The 17,125-nt window shown below is 36.8% G+C and overlaps 1 protein-coding gene across 3 annotated transcripts in view; it reads right to left on the minus strand.

Annotated features, from left to right (window-relative positions):
- GRID2 (glutamate ionotropic receptor delta type subunit 2) overlaps positions 1-17,125 on the minus strand; it is a gene marked incomplete at its 3' end in the record, with an annotated part of 1,748,121 nt that overhangs the window by 334,649 nt on the left and 1,396,347 nt on the right. For all 3 annotated transcript variants that reach the window (XM_084234293.1, XM_084234294.1, XM_084234292.1), the window contains one exon: positions 16,716-16,854. In XM_084234293.1, coding sequence (XP_084090419.1) covers positions 16,716-16,854 — 139 coding nt within the window. The remainder of the gene's footprint in view (positions 1-16,715; positions 16,855-17,125) is intronic.

The following is a 17,125-nucleotide window of genomic DNA, read 5'->3' on the forward strand; positions in this document are numbered from 1 at the left end:
CTAAGTCCCAGGACAAGATACAACACTCAAGAAGCTGGTAGGGCAGTGGCAGTAATTTCAGACACAATAGCAACAACAACAACAGCAGTAAGAGTCTTTCAAGTTCATGTAAAACAGAAGAAAAAACAAATTTACTGTATGAAATTGTGGAAAAAATGATAAAAATGATAATTATTGGCACCACCAAAAATGGGGGTGAAAGGAGAACAGTACAAGGAGTCTACGTGATCTCCTAAAGAGCAAGTAGAAAATTGGAAGGGAATGTCATGCAGGGTTTGTTCATGAACTGTGCCATTACTCACACCTTATTTTCATTCATTCATTGCAATAAATTTATGAATTAAAACCAATTCTCTTTTGTCCTATAGGGAAAATGGGACTTAAAATGGTAGCAGAAAATGACAAGTGCATTTAGCTAATAAGTGACAAAGAATGCAGATTTATTTAAATCCATGGTCTCTGGTGCATGCTTGTAAGATACCATATAACTTGGAAATATCTGGAATTAACTTACCTAGATTTAATTCATTCATCAATTCTTTTCTGCAAGGTATTTTTTTTTATATATTTTATAATTGACTTTGTGGCTTTTATTTATTTATTTAATTATTTATTTATTTAATTCAATTAAGGTTTGGCATATTTGCTAATTGCAGATGATAGCATTTAGGAAGTATCTATCAGGCATTCAGTTTATGTTATTTGTTCTTATTATTAATAGTCTGTGTAAGATACTTTGTGAGTCATTAGGGTAAAAAGTCTTTGTTTTTTTATTTAAATATTTTATTTTATATAATTCTTACATCTTTTTTCATCTTTGCACAATGTATGCATTTTCATTTTGGTTATATTCCCCATACAATTGCACCTCCCCGCTTATTTTGTTTGTTTTTTTTTTAATAAATTTTATTGTTATATTCCCCATATAGTAAAGGACCTATACAAAGAACACTATAAAACACTATTAAAAGAAATAGAAGAAGACACAAAGAAATGGAGAGACATCCCCTGCTCATGGATTGGAAGAATAAACATTATTAAAATGGCCATCCTTCCAAAAGCAATATACAGATTCAATGCTATTCCAATCAAAATCTCAATGTCATTCTTCAAAGAAATAGAACAATTATTGATGAAATTCATATGGAATCACAAAAAACCCCGAATAGCCAAAGCTCTCCTGAAAAAAAAAGAAGGGAATGGAGGCATCACACTCCCAGACTTCAAACTATACTACAAAGCCATAATCAACAAAACTGCATGGTATTGGAACAAGAACAGACATACAGACCAATGGAATCGAATAGAAAATCCAGAAATAAACCCACAGATTTATGGTCAACTAATCTTTGACAAAGGAGCAAAGAATATGCATTGGAGCAAAGAAAGTTTGTTCAATAAATGGTGCTGGGAAAACTGGGTCGCTACATGCAAAAGAATGAAGCTTGACTACTACCTCACACCATGCACAAAAATCAACTCAAAATGGATTAAAGAACTAGACATAAGACCTGAAACCATAAAATATATAGAAGGAAATATAGGCGAAACACTACGTGATTTGCACATCAAAGACATCTTTACAGACACATCACCCAAAGCAGTGATAGTGAAGGCAAAGATAAACAGCTGGAACTACATCAAATTAAAGAGCTTTTGCACAGCAAAAGAGACAATAACAAAAACAAAGAGAAACCCCACCAACTGGGAGAACATTTTTGCACCCAACACTAATGATAAAGGACTGATCACAAAAATCTGCAAAGAGCTGATGAGACTCAACAACAACAAAGAAAATAATCCAGTCAAAAAATGGGCAGAAGAGCTAAAAAGAAACTTCTCTGAAGAGGAAATGCAAATGGCCAACAGGCATATGAAAAAATGTTCAACATCACTTGTCATCAGGGAAATGCAAATCAAAAGTCTTTGTTTTTAAAGAATGTATACTCTCGGGCCTCTCTGGTGGTGCAAGGGGTTAAGCACCGTACTTTGAAGCAATCCACAGACTCTACAGCATGAGTTTGATCCTGGCAGGCCAGGGAGCAACCCACATGGCACAGCAGATCTCTCCTGTCTTGCCCATTGCTACTCTCAGCAGTGTATTTTAGTCAGTCTGTCTGTTCTGTTTCCTACTCTATCTCTGGTGTCCTCTTAGCCCCTACAACTCTGGCCTGTACCGCAGTTCTTATATGCATAAATAAATAAGTCTTTAAAAAAAAGAATGTATACTCTCAAAAAGAAGAGACATAAATAATTACTAGTTGTGCTTGGGCAAGTAGAAGAAGCCTCTCTGTCTCAACGAGAGGAACAGCATGTAAACTCCAGAGACATGAAATAGCCTTCAAGAGTTTGGCTTTAAAAAGTTTTAACCTTCTCTACTTTGTGTTCAAGACACCCATTTAACACCGAAAGACCAAAATTAACTAAAAGGTTGCAGTAAGGTTATACATGCTAATATTTCACAGAGAAAAGAAGGAATTGTGACTCTCACATTGGACAAACTAGACTTTCAAATGTAAAAGGTAATCAGTGCCAAAGATAAACACTATATAATAATTAAGGCAATAATTCATCAAATAAATATAACTTTTATTAATATCTATGTGCCTAAATAGGTATGCCTAGTTATATAAAGCATAATTAAGAGACCTAAAACAATAAAGTAAACAAAAAGGATAGATGATCCAGAAGAAATTTAGCAAACAAATAAAGACCTTAAATGAATTGTTGGACCAGATGGATTTAATGGTCATTTTATCATGTTTTCTATCTCGAAGGAAATGAATATACTTTCTTCTCAAGTGCACACATAACATTCTCAAAAATAGATCACATACTGGGCAGAAAAAATTTATCAGAAAATATATGAAGATAGAAATTATATCAAGCATCTACACAGGTCACCTTAGTATAAAGCTGGAATTTAATCACAAAAAGAATCCCGGTGTAAAGCAAAGCATGTAAACACTAAACAAAATACTTCTGAACTTCTGGATTAAAGAAGATATCAAAAAATATCTCAAGAATAAAGGAGATGGAGAGACAACCACAAGTAAACAATCTAACTGTAGATGAAAGGGTTAAAAAAGAAAGACGAAAGTATCCTCAAACTAGTAGTAGGAAAGAAATAATAAAAATTCAAACAGAAATAGTAAAATAGAAAACAAAAATACAGTCCAAGGAACCGGTGAAACCAAGAGTTGGTTCTTTGGAAAAATAAAATCTGCAAGACTTTAGCTAAGCTTACAAAGAGAGAACACCCAAATAAATAGAACCAGAAATGCAAGAGGCAAAATTACAAAAGATACTGCAGAAATGTATATCATCATAAGGTTCTATTAATATTATCTATATGCAAATAAACTAGACAAACTAGAAGAAATAAACATATTTCTAGACTAAAACAACTTCCCAAAACTGAATAAAGATGTAATAGATAGCTTAACCAGCCCAACTACAGGTGATGAAATTGAAAGAGTAATTAAATGTCTCCTCAGAACAAAAGCGAAGGACCAGATGGCTTCTCCAACCAATTATGCCAAAGCTTCAGAATGGACTTAATATCTATGCTGCTCAAACTCCTCAAAAAATTTGAGGAGGTTGTTGGGCCTCCCCGGGTGGCACAGGTGGCTGAATGCAGCGCTGTGAGGCTGTCCGCAGCCTCTGCAGTGCCGGTTAGATCCCAGCCTGCCGGGAAGGGTCCCACATGGCATGGCAGACCTCTCATGTCTCACCCGCTGCTCCCCTCAGCAGTGTATTTCAGTCAGTCTGCCTGTTCTGTTCCCTGCTCTGTCTCCGGTGAATCCTCTCACCCTCCCTTGAATCTGGCCTGTATCCTGGTTCTTGTGTAAATAAATAAATTTTAAAAAATCTTAAAAAAAAAAATTGAGGAAGTTGTAAAACTTTCTAACACATTCAATGAGACCAACATTCTCCTGATTCCAAAAGCAAAGACAGTCCAAAAAAGAAAAATATAAACTACTCTCTCTCATGAATACAGATGCAAAAATCATCAACAAAATCCTAGCAAAGGGTTATATCCTTAGGATGCAAATCAATCAATGTCATTTACCAGATCAACAAAAAAAAAAAAAATAAAAATCCCATGATCATCTCAGTAGATGCTGAAAAAGCAATAAACAAGAGTCAACATCCACTTATGACAAAAATACTCAGTAAAATGGGAATAAATGGAATTTATCTAAACATCATAGAGACATTTATGACAAATCTACAGCCAACATCATGCTAAATGGTAAAAAAGTTGAAAATATTTCTTATAAGATCAGGAATAAGACTAGGATGCCCATTGTTACAACTATTGTTTAAAAATGTATTGAAAGTCCTGGTTGAAGCAATTAGGCAAGGAAAAGACATAAAAGTAATCCAATTTGGAAAAGAAGTGAAATTTTCACTAATTGCAGGTGACATGCTACTATACATAGAGAGCCAAGACTACCAAAGAAATTAATAGAAATAATAATCTAATGCAGTAAAGTGGCAGGATGCAAAATCAGTACACAAAAGTCAGTTGCATATCTATATGCAAATAAAGTATCAAAAGGAAGGGAAATAAGTAATACAATCCCTTCACAATCACACCAAATGAACGGAATACCTGGGAATAAAATTAATGAAGGAGATGAAGGACATATGGATTAAAATCTATAAAACTCTGTTGAAAGCAACAGGACCCAAAGAAATAGAAGATATCCCTTGCTCATGGCTCAGAAGAATTAACATCATTAAAATAACCATATCACCTATAACAATTTACAGAATTGATGCGATACCTATCAAAATCCCAATGACTTTTTTCAACTAAATTGAGCAAGCAATTTGAAAATTTGTATGGGAACAGAGAAGGCCCTGAATAATTAAAGAAATCCTGAAAGAAAGAGAAAAAATGGGGGGCATCATGCTTCCTGATTTCGAACTTTATTGCATAGCAACATTCATCAAAAGAGGTGAAACAAAAAAGAAACTCAGACCAATGGGAAAGAATAGAAAACCCAGAGATAAACCCACACATATATGGATAGCTAATCTTTGACAAAGGAGCTACCACCATGCAAGTGAGAAAAGATAGCCTCTTTAATAAATGATCTGGGAAACATGGATAGTTACATGCAAAAAAATGAAACTAGAACCATACTTAATTCCATACAGAAAAATAGATTCAAAATAGATTAAAGATCTGGATATAGGAACTAAAGCCATAAATTACTTGAAAGAACTCTTAAGGAACACACTACAGGACATCAACTGTAAAGATGTATTTTGGGACTCAATACCAATGGCAAGGGAATCAAAAGCAAAAATAAACAAGGGCAGCCACTGCAAATGAAAATGCTTTTGTACCTTAAAAGAAGTCATCACAAAAAAAGTTAACTTACAAAATGGGGGAAAACATTTGCACATCACATATCTGCCAAGGGCTAATCTCTGCATCATTTCAATCAATCCAACAACAAAAATAAACAAAGCAACCAATCAAAAGAAATTGACAAAATAAACACTATTCTAAAGAAGACATTCAGGTGGTGACAAAGGAACTCTCACCCACTTTTGGTGGGGCTGCATGTTGGTGCAGCCTCGTTCTAAAATGGTATGGAGGTTTCTTTTTTTTTAAGATTTCTTTATTTATACAAGAACTGGGGTACAGGCCAGAGGTGCGGGAGGGTGAGAGAATTCACCAGAGACAGAGCAGGGTGCAGAAAAGGCAGACAGACCAAAAACACTGCTGAGCAGTAGGCGAGAGAGAAGAGGTCTGTTGTGCCATGTGGGTATCACCCTGGCTGTCCGGGACTTGAATCTGCACCACAGAGGCTGCAGGCATCTTCACAGTGCTGCGCTCAACCTGCTGCACCACCGGGGAGGCCCTATGGAGATTTCTTAAGAAAATAAAAATTAAGGGCCTCCCCGGTGGCACAGCAGTTGAGCGCTGAGCTGTGAAGCTGCCTGCAGCCTCTGCAGCGCCAGTTCGATACCCAGCCGCCAGCAAGGGTCCCACATGGCACTCAGACCTCTCCTGCGGTGCCCACTCCCCTCAGCAGTGTACTTCATCAGTCTGCCTGTTCTGGTCCCCGCTCTGGCCCTGGTGAATTCTCTCCCCCTCCCATACTTCTGACTGTACCAGTGCTTGTATAAATATATAAATAAAATCTTAAAAACAAAAAAAAGAAAAGAAAAATGGAGATTCCATATAATGCAGCACTATCTCTATTAGGTAGTCACTCTAAAAGTATGAAACTCTAATATAAAAGGTTTATGTATGCCCATGTACATGGCAGCTCTGTCCACAATAGCAAGTCCTGGAGCCAATCTCAGTGCCCTTCAACAGAAAATACATAAAGAAATTATGGAATATGTACTCAATTGTGTACTGTAGAGCCTGTTTAAAAAAAAAAGATGAAATAGTGGTTTTTGAGACAAAATTGATGAACATCCAGGTGATTAAGTTAAATAATTCTGAAATTGAAATATATATATATATATATTGGATTATTTCATTCATCTGTGGAATATAAATAAAAAAAAAACAGGCAAAAACAAGTAGGGATAAATATTGAATTCAGGGAAAGAATTTATTCATTACCAGAGGGAACAGTGGAGAAGGAGTAGGGGATGGGGGAGGCTAACAGAGGGGGTATTGGTATAGTGGTTTGGTGGAGGGTGAGTGGAACATATGTACATATTGAAGAGCAAAAATATATCTTCAAATTATAATACAAAAACATTTTAAAAAGGAAAGGGGAAGGGAGATGAGTAAATCAGATTAAATTAGTCAATTATATGTAGAAGAATGGAAACTAGACTTTTAGTGGCAAGCAAAATATATTTTTGTTTTATACAGATGCTGATTTACAATAGCGTATACCTTCTGTATATCTGGTGATACCTATATAATGTTATAAAGCAATGTTAATGAAATAAAAAGACATATAAATAAATGTTTGTTTACAAACTGATCTAAATGCCGCAAGTGATTTTTTAGGGAAACAAAATTATTTAACCAATGAGTGAGTGAAATGAAATGTGAAGCAAAAATGAAAAATAGAATAAGTTCTCTGTATTATCTCATTAAGAATTTTGGATATTACTTTTTGTAATCAATGGCTATTACTTCTTATAAAATAAAGCATCTAAAAGTGCAAGAATAAAAGAAAATTAATATAAGGCAAGGTCTTTTAAGTAAGAATAAGATAGCAACTAAGTATATGAAAATATGTTTAACATCAGTAGCCACTAGAGGAATGAAAATTAAAATTACAATATCATCTAAATACCTATTAGAATAGCTAAAATTAAAAAAAAATAGTAACAACAGCAAAGAATGCAGAGAGACTGAGTTTTCCTTATATCATTTGTAAAATTGTGCCACAACTCTGGAAAATAATCTGGCAGTTTTTAAAAAAACTAAATATATTCTTATCACATGAACTATCAGTCACACTCCTAAACATTTATGTCAGAGAAATGGAAATGTGCCTATGAAGAAACCTGCTCATGAATGTTCTCAGCAGCTTTATTTGTAATAGCTAAAATATAAAAATAATAAAAATGTCATTTGTTAGGTAAATTGTTAAGGAAACTGGTATATCCATATCATGGACTACTACTCAGCAATAGAAGCAATGATCTAGATGTATCCAAATTCATATATGGATTTCAAGGACATTATACTGAGTGGGGGGAAAAAAAAGTCAATTTCAAAAGCCCACATACACTATAATTCAATTTAAATAACACTTTTTTTTTTAAGATTTATTTGCTTATTTATAAAAGCACTGGGTACAGTCAGAAGTGCAGAAGGGTGAGAGGATTCACCAAAGCCAGAGTGGGGAACAGAACAGGGAGACTGATGAAATACACTGCTGAGGGGAGCAGCGGCCAACACAGGAGAGATCTGTCGCGTGCCATGCGGGACCCTCGCGGTGGCCGGGGATCGAACCAGTGCCGCAGAGGTTGCAGGCAGCTTCGCAGACCAGAGCTCAACCCCTGCGCCACCAGGGGAGGCCCTTACATAACACTCTTGACAAACATTCAGGAATGAAAAAACATTTATTCATGTTTTCCAGGGGTGAGGGATGGTGAGGAATAAGGGATAGTCTGATTATAAAGAGATAGAATGAGGGTAATTCTTATAATAGTGTGCAGTATTTTCTATTTCAGTGGTGGTTATGCTTTCTACACAGATAAAATGACGTAGAGCTATACACATTTTGTACCCACGTCAGTTCTCTGGATTTGATATTGTACTAAAATTACTTACGATGTAACCATTGGGGAAAATTAGGTGAACATCTCTGCAATTTCTTGTGTATATACAATAACTTCAGAATGAACAGTTAAAATAAAGTTTGTCTAAATATTAGAATTTATTATTAGATAGAAAGTTATGGATTATAAATGCTTTGTCCTTCAAAATTTATTTTAATTTCTTATTTTCTCAAAATAGTCTTACACTACTTTTATCTTAAGAAGATAATTTATTTAATTTATTCAATCTCATAATTGCATAAAAGTATTTTTTGTTGGATCAAGTCTTAAAGTAACTAACAGGCAAGGTGTAGTCCATGACTAACAAACCCTGAGATGCAAATTTTCTGTGTAGCTGCTCCTGAAAAGTCAAGTCATCTGAAATGTCATCTAATCAGAGTGATTTCCTCCTCACTTAAGTAAAATTCTACTCTTCCCTACTCTCTTCAGCCAAGAGGAAGCAAACCATATCTTCTCATTTTTTTTTTTTGTAAATCAGTAAACTGAGGAAATAATCCTGTATTTATTAGAAATGTAACTATTAGCTGGAGACACAAAGTTTCTAAAACAAGATTTCTCTTGGCCCTCCCTGGTGGCCCAGGCAGTGGGGCGCAGTGCTGTGAAGCAATCCACAGCCTCTGCAGTGCTGGTTCGATCCCCGCTGGCCTCGGAGCAACCCACATGGCACAGCAGACCTCTCCTGTCTTTCCTGCTGTTCCCCTCAGCAGTGTATTTCATCAGTCTGCCTGTTTTGTTCCCCGCTCTGGCTCTGGTGATCCTCTCACCCTCCCGTGCATCTGGCCTGTACCCCGGCTCTTGTATAAATGAAATAAATCTTAAAAAACAAAACAAAACAAAACAAAAAACCAAGATTTCTCTTAAGTTAACCTTCATTCCTTGGTATTTTCAAATTAAATACCCCTTGAAACATGAAGATATGTGGATTGGCTTATATTAAATAAAGTCATAGTACTGTAATGTCATAAATACATGTATTTTAAACCCTTTAACAACTTTCACTACACTCCCATATTTCTTTTCTCCCATTCATCCTTCTCTTTACAGGTAAACTGTCTTTCTTAAATGATGTCACTTTCCATTATCTCCAGGAAAGATTCCAAATTTCTTAACAAGCTTTATCATGCCCTTCAAGATGTGGACCCACCTTCCTTTTTTATTCAGTGTTCTGCACTCTCATTACCCATCCTAATTCAGAAAGGAAATTAACATATTCTTGTCATCTACCAGTTGCTAGGCACTCTGCTCAGTTTCATACCTCTGTTGTTTTAGCAAATGCCCCCCACTAACTTACCCCTTTACTCTATTGAAATTTACCTTCAAGATCAGGCTCTTAGATGACATTTCAGAGAAATTCTGTCATATAAGCTAGCATCTTTCCTTCTACCTCCAAGTTATTGAGTGAAATCATTCCTTCCATTTTGTTCTGCATTCATTCTTTCTCTACAACTAGACTGTGACTTACATATAACATTGAAATATCTTTAGTGACTAAATTCCTATCGGCGTTATTTAAATATCTATATGTCTATATGTAGAGGTACAACTTGTTGAATTAAATGAATGAAGTTTATATATGCATTAAGTGTTTTAATAGTTATGTAGTAGTATTCCCTCCATTTTGCAATGACAACACAATTCCTCTAATATTATTTGAAAAACAGGAATGCTGTTGCTCAAACATCTTGCTACCTAATGTACTTCTTCAAAAGACAACAAAAGAATTCTGCTGACCATGACACAAACAATGTCCATCTAGGAAATAAATAAAGGGTAATCCAGATTCTAAACTGGATTGCTATACCAGTTCTTCCATCTTTTTCTAATTGTAACAGGTAGGTACCCAAGAAAAGGGGAGGTTTAAGGTGCCCTGCCCCACCCAAAAGAGGGTGGAGCTGAAGAGGGAGAAGAAGAAGCTGGAGAGGATATTGAAGAAGGAAGCAGGATGGAGAGCAAGAAGGTGACATGGAAGAGTCAAATGCACTTGCTTCTTGGTCCTGGACTGGTTGAAAGACCCGTGGGGTTGAGAGACCCATGGGGAGATTAACAATGGCAGCTTTTATCTTGATTTTGATTTCGTTTTTTTCCTCCAAGACTTGTCTGTCTGTTTCTGATCGTTTTGTCTGGGTCCCTGCTGGAAGCTGCTTTAGACTTGGGCAGGCTTTCGGGTCTTGCTCTGGGCCAATCCCATTTGGGTAGAATTTTACCCACAAGGGGATGGGTAACTTTGGGTGCTTGATTTAGAAACTGTATTCTTTGTCTTTTCTGTGTGTTCACTAATTGCATTAAAGTTCCTTCCCATTAAAGATCTTACATGTTTTGTCTTGATGCGGTGGATGGCAGAATCTATTTAGAGGGGGCAGATTTGGGGATTCTGGGGTTTCCCTCTCCCTGCTCTATAACATAATTTCTACCTAGTTTTTTTTTCCCTCCTCCACCAATAGGTTTTTTGAAAAATTCTACTGTGAAACTCCTCCTAAAAGGTTTTTTGTCTACTGCTGCCCAAGGGAACCATGGTGTTATATTATGTTAAACAGTGTTCATCATAAGAAAAATTCAAGATGAGCTAGCAGACTTAGAGAAAAGTTTCTCCAGGAGAAGAGAACATGTAATTGGGCCTTTACAGGGATACTGCGTTCCTGGGTGCCCTAAGATTGTATATTTCTCACTCTCCTTTCTCTAACTTGTATACTCAACTTTTTGTTAAATTTGTTTCCTCTCATTTAAAGACCATTCAACTCCAACTTTTGCTCAAAGAGAGACAGCAGCAGACTTGCTCAAACCCACTGCCCCCCACCAAACTTGGAGTCTGGCAAAACCTCTATACAGAAATAGCCCAAAAGACTAAACTCCAGGAAGTTTAGGAGCTAGCATTAGTAAGGCAATACTCCAGGTCCCTTATATAGGGACAGCTCTATGATGGCTCCATCTTGTGGCATTTACTGAAAATGGAGAACCCCCATTCAAATTTCCAAATGATAGTGGGTTAGATATGGTGGTGGTGGTGGGGTGGGGGTTGAGGTTAGATGGTGCAAGTTAACTGGAGGTGGGGACTGGGATAATTAACAAGTTGTTAGATAAGCTCTGAAAGTGTCTCAAGCCAAAGCCAGGAATCGGAGTTAGGGGCAGAGAGAATTAATGAGTCATTACAGAAAACCAACCAAACCTGAGCACAGAGTTAACAAGCAGTAGAACATTGTTATGATAGACTGCCTCTGCTATTGAAGGCATATGAAATTAAACTTGAGGTTACCTTTTTCGGGAAAATTTCATGTTTTCATTTTATTAATGGCAAGTGACAAATAGAAAGCTAGATGCCAATAAATAGCTAATTTTGAAAAGGTGGTGGGGATTTTACAGAATATATTCAGCTTCCCAAAAATAAATATAAAATGAATTTCTCCTATCAAGCTGTAAGAGTTTCTGTCAGCCATCTGTTCAAAACTGGCTGCTTTCCTTCTCTCTATCACTAACATCCCTTTAGCCAATTTTGCCCCTCATACTCTAGAGAAGTGACTAAGAATTTTGAAAATGAAGATGTTGTTAGTATAAATATGGTAATGGTACAACAAAATTAGGCTAGAAAAAAGGTATGAGGATAAGCATTGCTTCATGTAGTAATGAGCAAAATTATGAATATACATGATTAAAAGCATGGCATTGGATATTATGAAAAAAATTTTTTTTGCCTTTTATAAGAAAAATTGATTTAGAATTTTCCCAAGGAAGCTTGACATTATTTACAAATAAAACTTTGAATGTTTCCAAGAAACACTGTAGGAAATTCTGTTTACCAAAACAACTCAGGCATGAAATTAGAAGGTATGTTTAAGTTTGGGGAGAGCAGTAAGCAATCTTTTAACTCTTTTGGCTCCTAGTTCCCTTTTCAAAATTAGTCTAGAGATAAGATTTATTTTACCCATTTTTTTACTTTCACTAATGTGAGCTGGCATTATAGTTATTTTCTTTATCATCAAAATGGGAATAGTGGTATTATATGTACTGTTAGGTTTATTTTGAGAAATAATTAACACATGTAATAGATGTATTAACATCATAAAAAAACCCTCGGTAAATGTAATTTGGAATTTTTTATTATTGTGATCATTGTTTTGCAATTCACTGTATGAAACTGTTATTTTATTTAGAATTTATGTGTTCCAAAGTCAAATATGAACTATAAATGCTGTTATTTTTATGTATTCTCAAAATATGACAATCTAAACCTATCTGGTAAGTAGTATATTTTATTAAGAAATATGTAAGTGAGATAAATTATTCTATTTTCATTTTTAACCCTGTTATTTTAGATCTCTCTCATGTGATATTAAAACTATTTTCTTTTTTTTTAAAGATTTATTTATGTATACAAGAATGGGGGTACAGGCTGGAGGTGCAGGGGGAGAGAGTATTCACCATAGACAGAGGGGAACAGAACAGGCAGATTGACTGAAATACACTGCTCAGGGGAGCAGTGGGCGAGTCAGGAGGGGTCTGCTGTGCCATATGGGTTGCTCCCTAGCGGGGGATGGAATTCATACTGCAGTGGCTTCAGTTAGCTTCATAGGTTGCATCTTAATCCCTTGCGCCACCAGGAAGGCCCTAAAACTATTTTCTTAATGTGATTTCTACTGACTGCATCTGCTAAAGCAGTCTCACCTTAAATGACAGATAGCAGCTTTAGATGTAATTAGGTCATATTAGGATATATGCTCCATAATTGACTTAAAATAAAACTAACTTTTCACATTTTATTTTCTCAAGTCATTTGAGGATTTGAAGAATCTAATCCTTACCTACCTATACCTAGCAACCAAAAAACTCTTAACTCATTATTTATAAAGCTCTATAAATAAGTATAGACATGTAGAAGGGAATGTAGTGTGATCGGGTTTAGGAATCAAACAGATTGATGACAGTTTTTATATTTCTTTTAAGATTTATTTATTTATGCATACAAGAGCTGGGGCATAGGCCAGAGGTGTGGGGTGATGAGAGGTTCACCAGAGACAGTGGGGAGCAGAACATGCAGATCTACTGAAATACACTGCTGAGGGGAGTAGCCAGTGAGACAGGGGAGGTCTGCTGTGCCATATGGGTCAGCCCCCTGGCCAGGGATCAAACTTGTGCTGAAGTGGCTGTGGATAGCTACACAGTGCTGAGATTTAACCCTTGTGTCACCAGGGAGGCCCCCTAGTACTAGTTTTCAATTAATCACTTATTAGCTACATAATTTGGGGACGATTACCTCTCAACTCCTTATAAAATATGTTATTAATAGTATGCATTTCAGAAGTAATAAGTGCCTATGTATGTTAAATATTTAACATGAATTCTGATATTTTGTGAGTGTTCTAGAAATGTTGACTATTATGTTCATAATTTTACTAATTTCATTGATTTCTTTGTTGGGCATTGATAATCATTTTCATTGTTGTTTAAAATATGATTCTGATGAGGTTATCGGTTTAACCTCGCAATGATCTTTAATCTGTATAATTTATAAACATGCCACACATAGAACTGGCTATAAGGGAAATAATTTGAAAGAACGTGAAACTCCATTAACAAAAAAATAATTGGGAAGACAACTTTAGGAGTACAATTGGATGAGAAAAATTGGAAATACCATTTTTATTAGTGGATGAAATAGTGATATATTATTACAAGTAAAATATTGGGATTTCAGTTTGTATACCAAAAACAAGTGAAGAAAAATACCTTAATTCTTTATAGATCATTAATTCTTTTTTTTTTATAATGACTTTTTTTTTTAAAGATTTATTTATTTATTTATGCAAGCACTGGGTCCAGTCAGAAGCACGGGAGGGTGAGAGAATTCGCCAGAGCGGGGAGCAGAGCAGGCAGAAGGACCGAAGTACACTGCTGAGGGGAGCAGCGGGCGGCAGGAGGGGTCCGCGCGCCATGTGGGACCCTCCTTCGGTGGCTGGAGAGCAGCCAGGGATCGAACCGGCACCGCAGAGGCTTTGGGCAGCTTCGCAACCCAGCGCTCAACCGCTGCGCCACCGGGGAGGCCCATCTATCATTAATTCTTTTTTTTAAAATTTTATTTATTTTTTTATGTTTTTTTTTAAATTTACTTATTTATACATACAAGCACTGGGTACAGTCAGAAGCGTGGGAGGGTGAGAGAATTCACCAGAGCCAGAGCAGGGAGCAGAGCAGGCACAAGGACCAAAGTACACTGCTGAGGGGAGCAGCGGGCGGCAGGAGAGGTCTGCACGCCATGTGGGACCCTCCTTCGGTGGCCGGGGAGCAGCCGGGGATCGAACCGGCGCTGCAGAGGCTGTGGGCAGCTTCGCAACCCAGCGCTCAACCGCTGCGCCACTGGGGAGGCCCTCGATCATTAATTCTTGATTTAATTTTAGTATTATATTACAACCATTTTGTGGCTACTAATGGACTTCATTTACTTATTCTGTTAAAGGTAATACCATTTTTGTTTTCTTTTAAGGACATTATTTATCCCTAGCAAAATTTCTTGATAAATCTCATCTAATGTTGAATTGTCAGATTTTTGGTGAAATAAATGTTATTCAACTTTAGAAAATTCTGACTACTTTGGTTTAGGGTGAATAAAACATACTGAATAAAATTTTTCTTAAAACAATATATTATACATTATGTTCTAATAAGGCAGAAGTTTCATGGATTGCTGATCTTATAAGATAAAACCACCACAATAAAACGACTGTTGTAATCAAAAGTTGTGGGTCCTTCATGGCTCGTGGAAATGACATTTGTAAATTCAAACATCGGTTTAGGTATCTGTAAGGTAAATTATTTTCAGGCATTTCTGCCCTCTCTCCATTAGGATTGCATGCCTGATGGGGCACCAGCAGTTGTCACATTGTTGCAATCTGTGTCCTTTACTTTTGTGGGCCATGGCACCAGTATTGAGATATCTGCCAAGAGAAGCAGAAGCAGGAGAGACGCAGGGGAGAAAAGGGGTGAAAGAAGCCAGGAAACCCAGAGTGAAGACTTGTGGGAGGCTGGGAGGCCTGCCGGCCTCCTGGCCCCCTAACACCCCTGCCTACCGTGTACTTGGTGGCTGCACTACATGTAAGAGCTCAGTAAAAGCCTGAGAAAACCACTGAGGGCTCCAGGACTCCTCCTTTACCCATCTGCCGGATCATAGAACCAGCTCTGCGGCCTTCCTGCCCATACGGTATCTTTTAGAATTTAAGCAAGTGAACCACAGTTATCCATCATTTACCACCCCTGCAGATAAGAAAAAAAAAAACAACAAAAAACTGTGATTGCCCACATTAGTTATAATGTAACAGAGACAGGACAAACATGGTTTCATCTTTTCATGGCCTCCCTCCTTCCTCCTACCCCTGCTTCCCTTCCTCCTTGCCTTCCTCCCTCTCTTTTTCTCTATTTGCCTATCATAAATCAATCTTCTAATTCAATAGTTTGCTAAGGCAGTGTGTAAAGGAACAGACTCAAGGAAAAAACTGGTAGTATCTAACTTGATTGTACATACTTTAGTATAAATCCATTTTCTCTCCTTTCCACAGTGTTGCCCAGACATAGTCATTCTTTGTGTGGGTTAAAATTCTGAAGATGTGTTATCCTACCTAGAGGATGTGTAAGCAACATTTTAATTATATCCAGAATTATTTTATTATTTTTAAAAAATTTTATTTGTTTTTGCATAGAACTGGAGTGTAGGCCAGAGGTGCGGGTGTTGAGAGAATTCAACAGAGACATACTGGGGAGCAGAACAGGTGGATCTACTGAAATACACTGCTGAGGTGAGCAGTGGGCAAAACAGGAGAGATCTGCTGCATCATGTAGATTAGCTCCCTGGCAGAGGATAGAACTCAGTTGGTTATGGTGGGCCTTCCTGGCTTAGTGCTGAGATTTAACACCTAGGCAACTAGGGAGGCCACCAGAATTATTTTATATTTATCTATTTATTTATTTATTTATTTAAAAGATTTATTTATTTATTTATACAAGCACTGGGTACAGTCAGAAGCGTGGGAGGATGAGAGAATTCACCAGAGCCAGAGCGGGGAACAGAACAGGCAGACCAGTGAAATACACTGCTGAGGGGAACAGCAGGCACGACAGGAAAGGTCTGCATGCCATGTGGGACTCCCGCCGGAGGCCGGGGATCCAACTGGCTCTGCAGAGACTGCAGGCAGCTTTGCAACCCAGCGCTCAACTGCTGTGCCACCAGGGGAGGGCCTACCAGAATTATTTTAATAAGAAATTCTCTACTAATAATTGTATTTTCAGGACTTGAACTATGGTGATATTCTGCATATTATAAAATTAAGCCTTTGCTCAAAATAAATTATAAATTTATTATCAGATACCTTGCATTTATTTAAAAAGTTTTTACATGCCCCTCATTTCTCATATTCTGTGGCTACTGGAATGGAGCCACACTTATTACTTACTGGATGGAGCTTTCAATCCGGGTGATAGTGAGGAAAGCAGCAAGGTTTGCTGTGTAAGATGAGATGACAATCAAAGCAAATAGCCACCAAGCTCCCATCATCATTCGGGTAGCCAGAGTTGTATATGGGACCTCCCCACCTATGGAAAGAGGAGAAGAAATAAAAGAACATCAACAGGTATTTGAAAATATTTTCAATACAACAAGTATTGAAAATCTGGGGACATAAGATCAATATCCAATTAACTAGTGAAAAATCTTTCTATATAATAACATTAGCACATATCTCTGTATTTTACTTATGTCCATCACTTCATATTTTAGTCTCTTTTATGAGGTTATATGAAATTGACTCAAAAAGAAGCATGATAAATATTTATCATAACTTTTTTACATGATATTTTTCTACCT

The sequence above is a fragment of the Talpa europaea genome, assembly GCF_964194135.1.
Source record: "Talpa europaea genome assembly, chromosome: 5".
Taxonomy (NCBI): domain Eukaryota; kingdom Metazoa; phylum Chordata; class Mammalia; order Eulipotyphla; family Talpidae; genus Talpa; species Talpa europaea.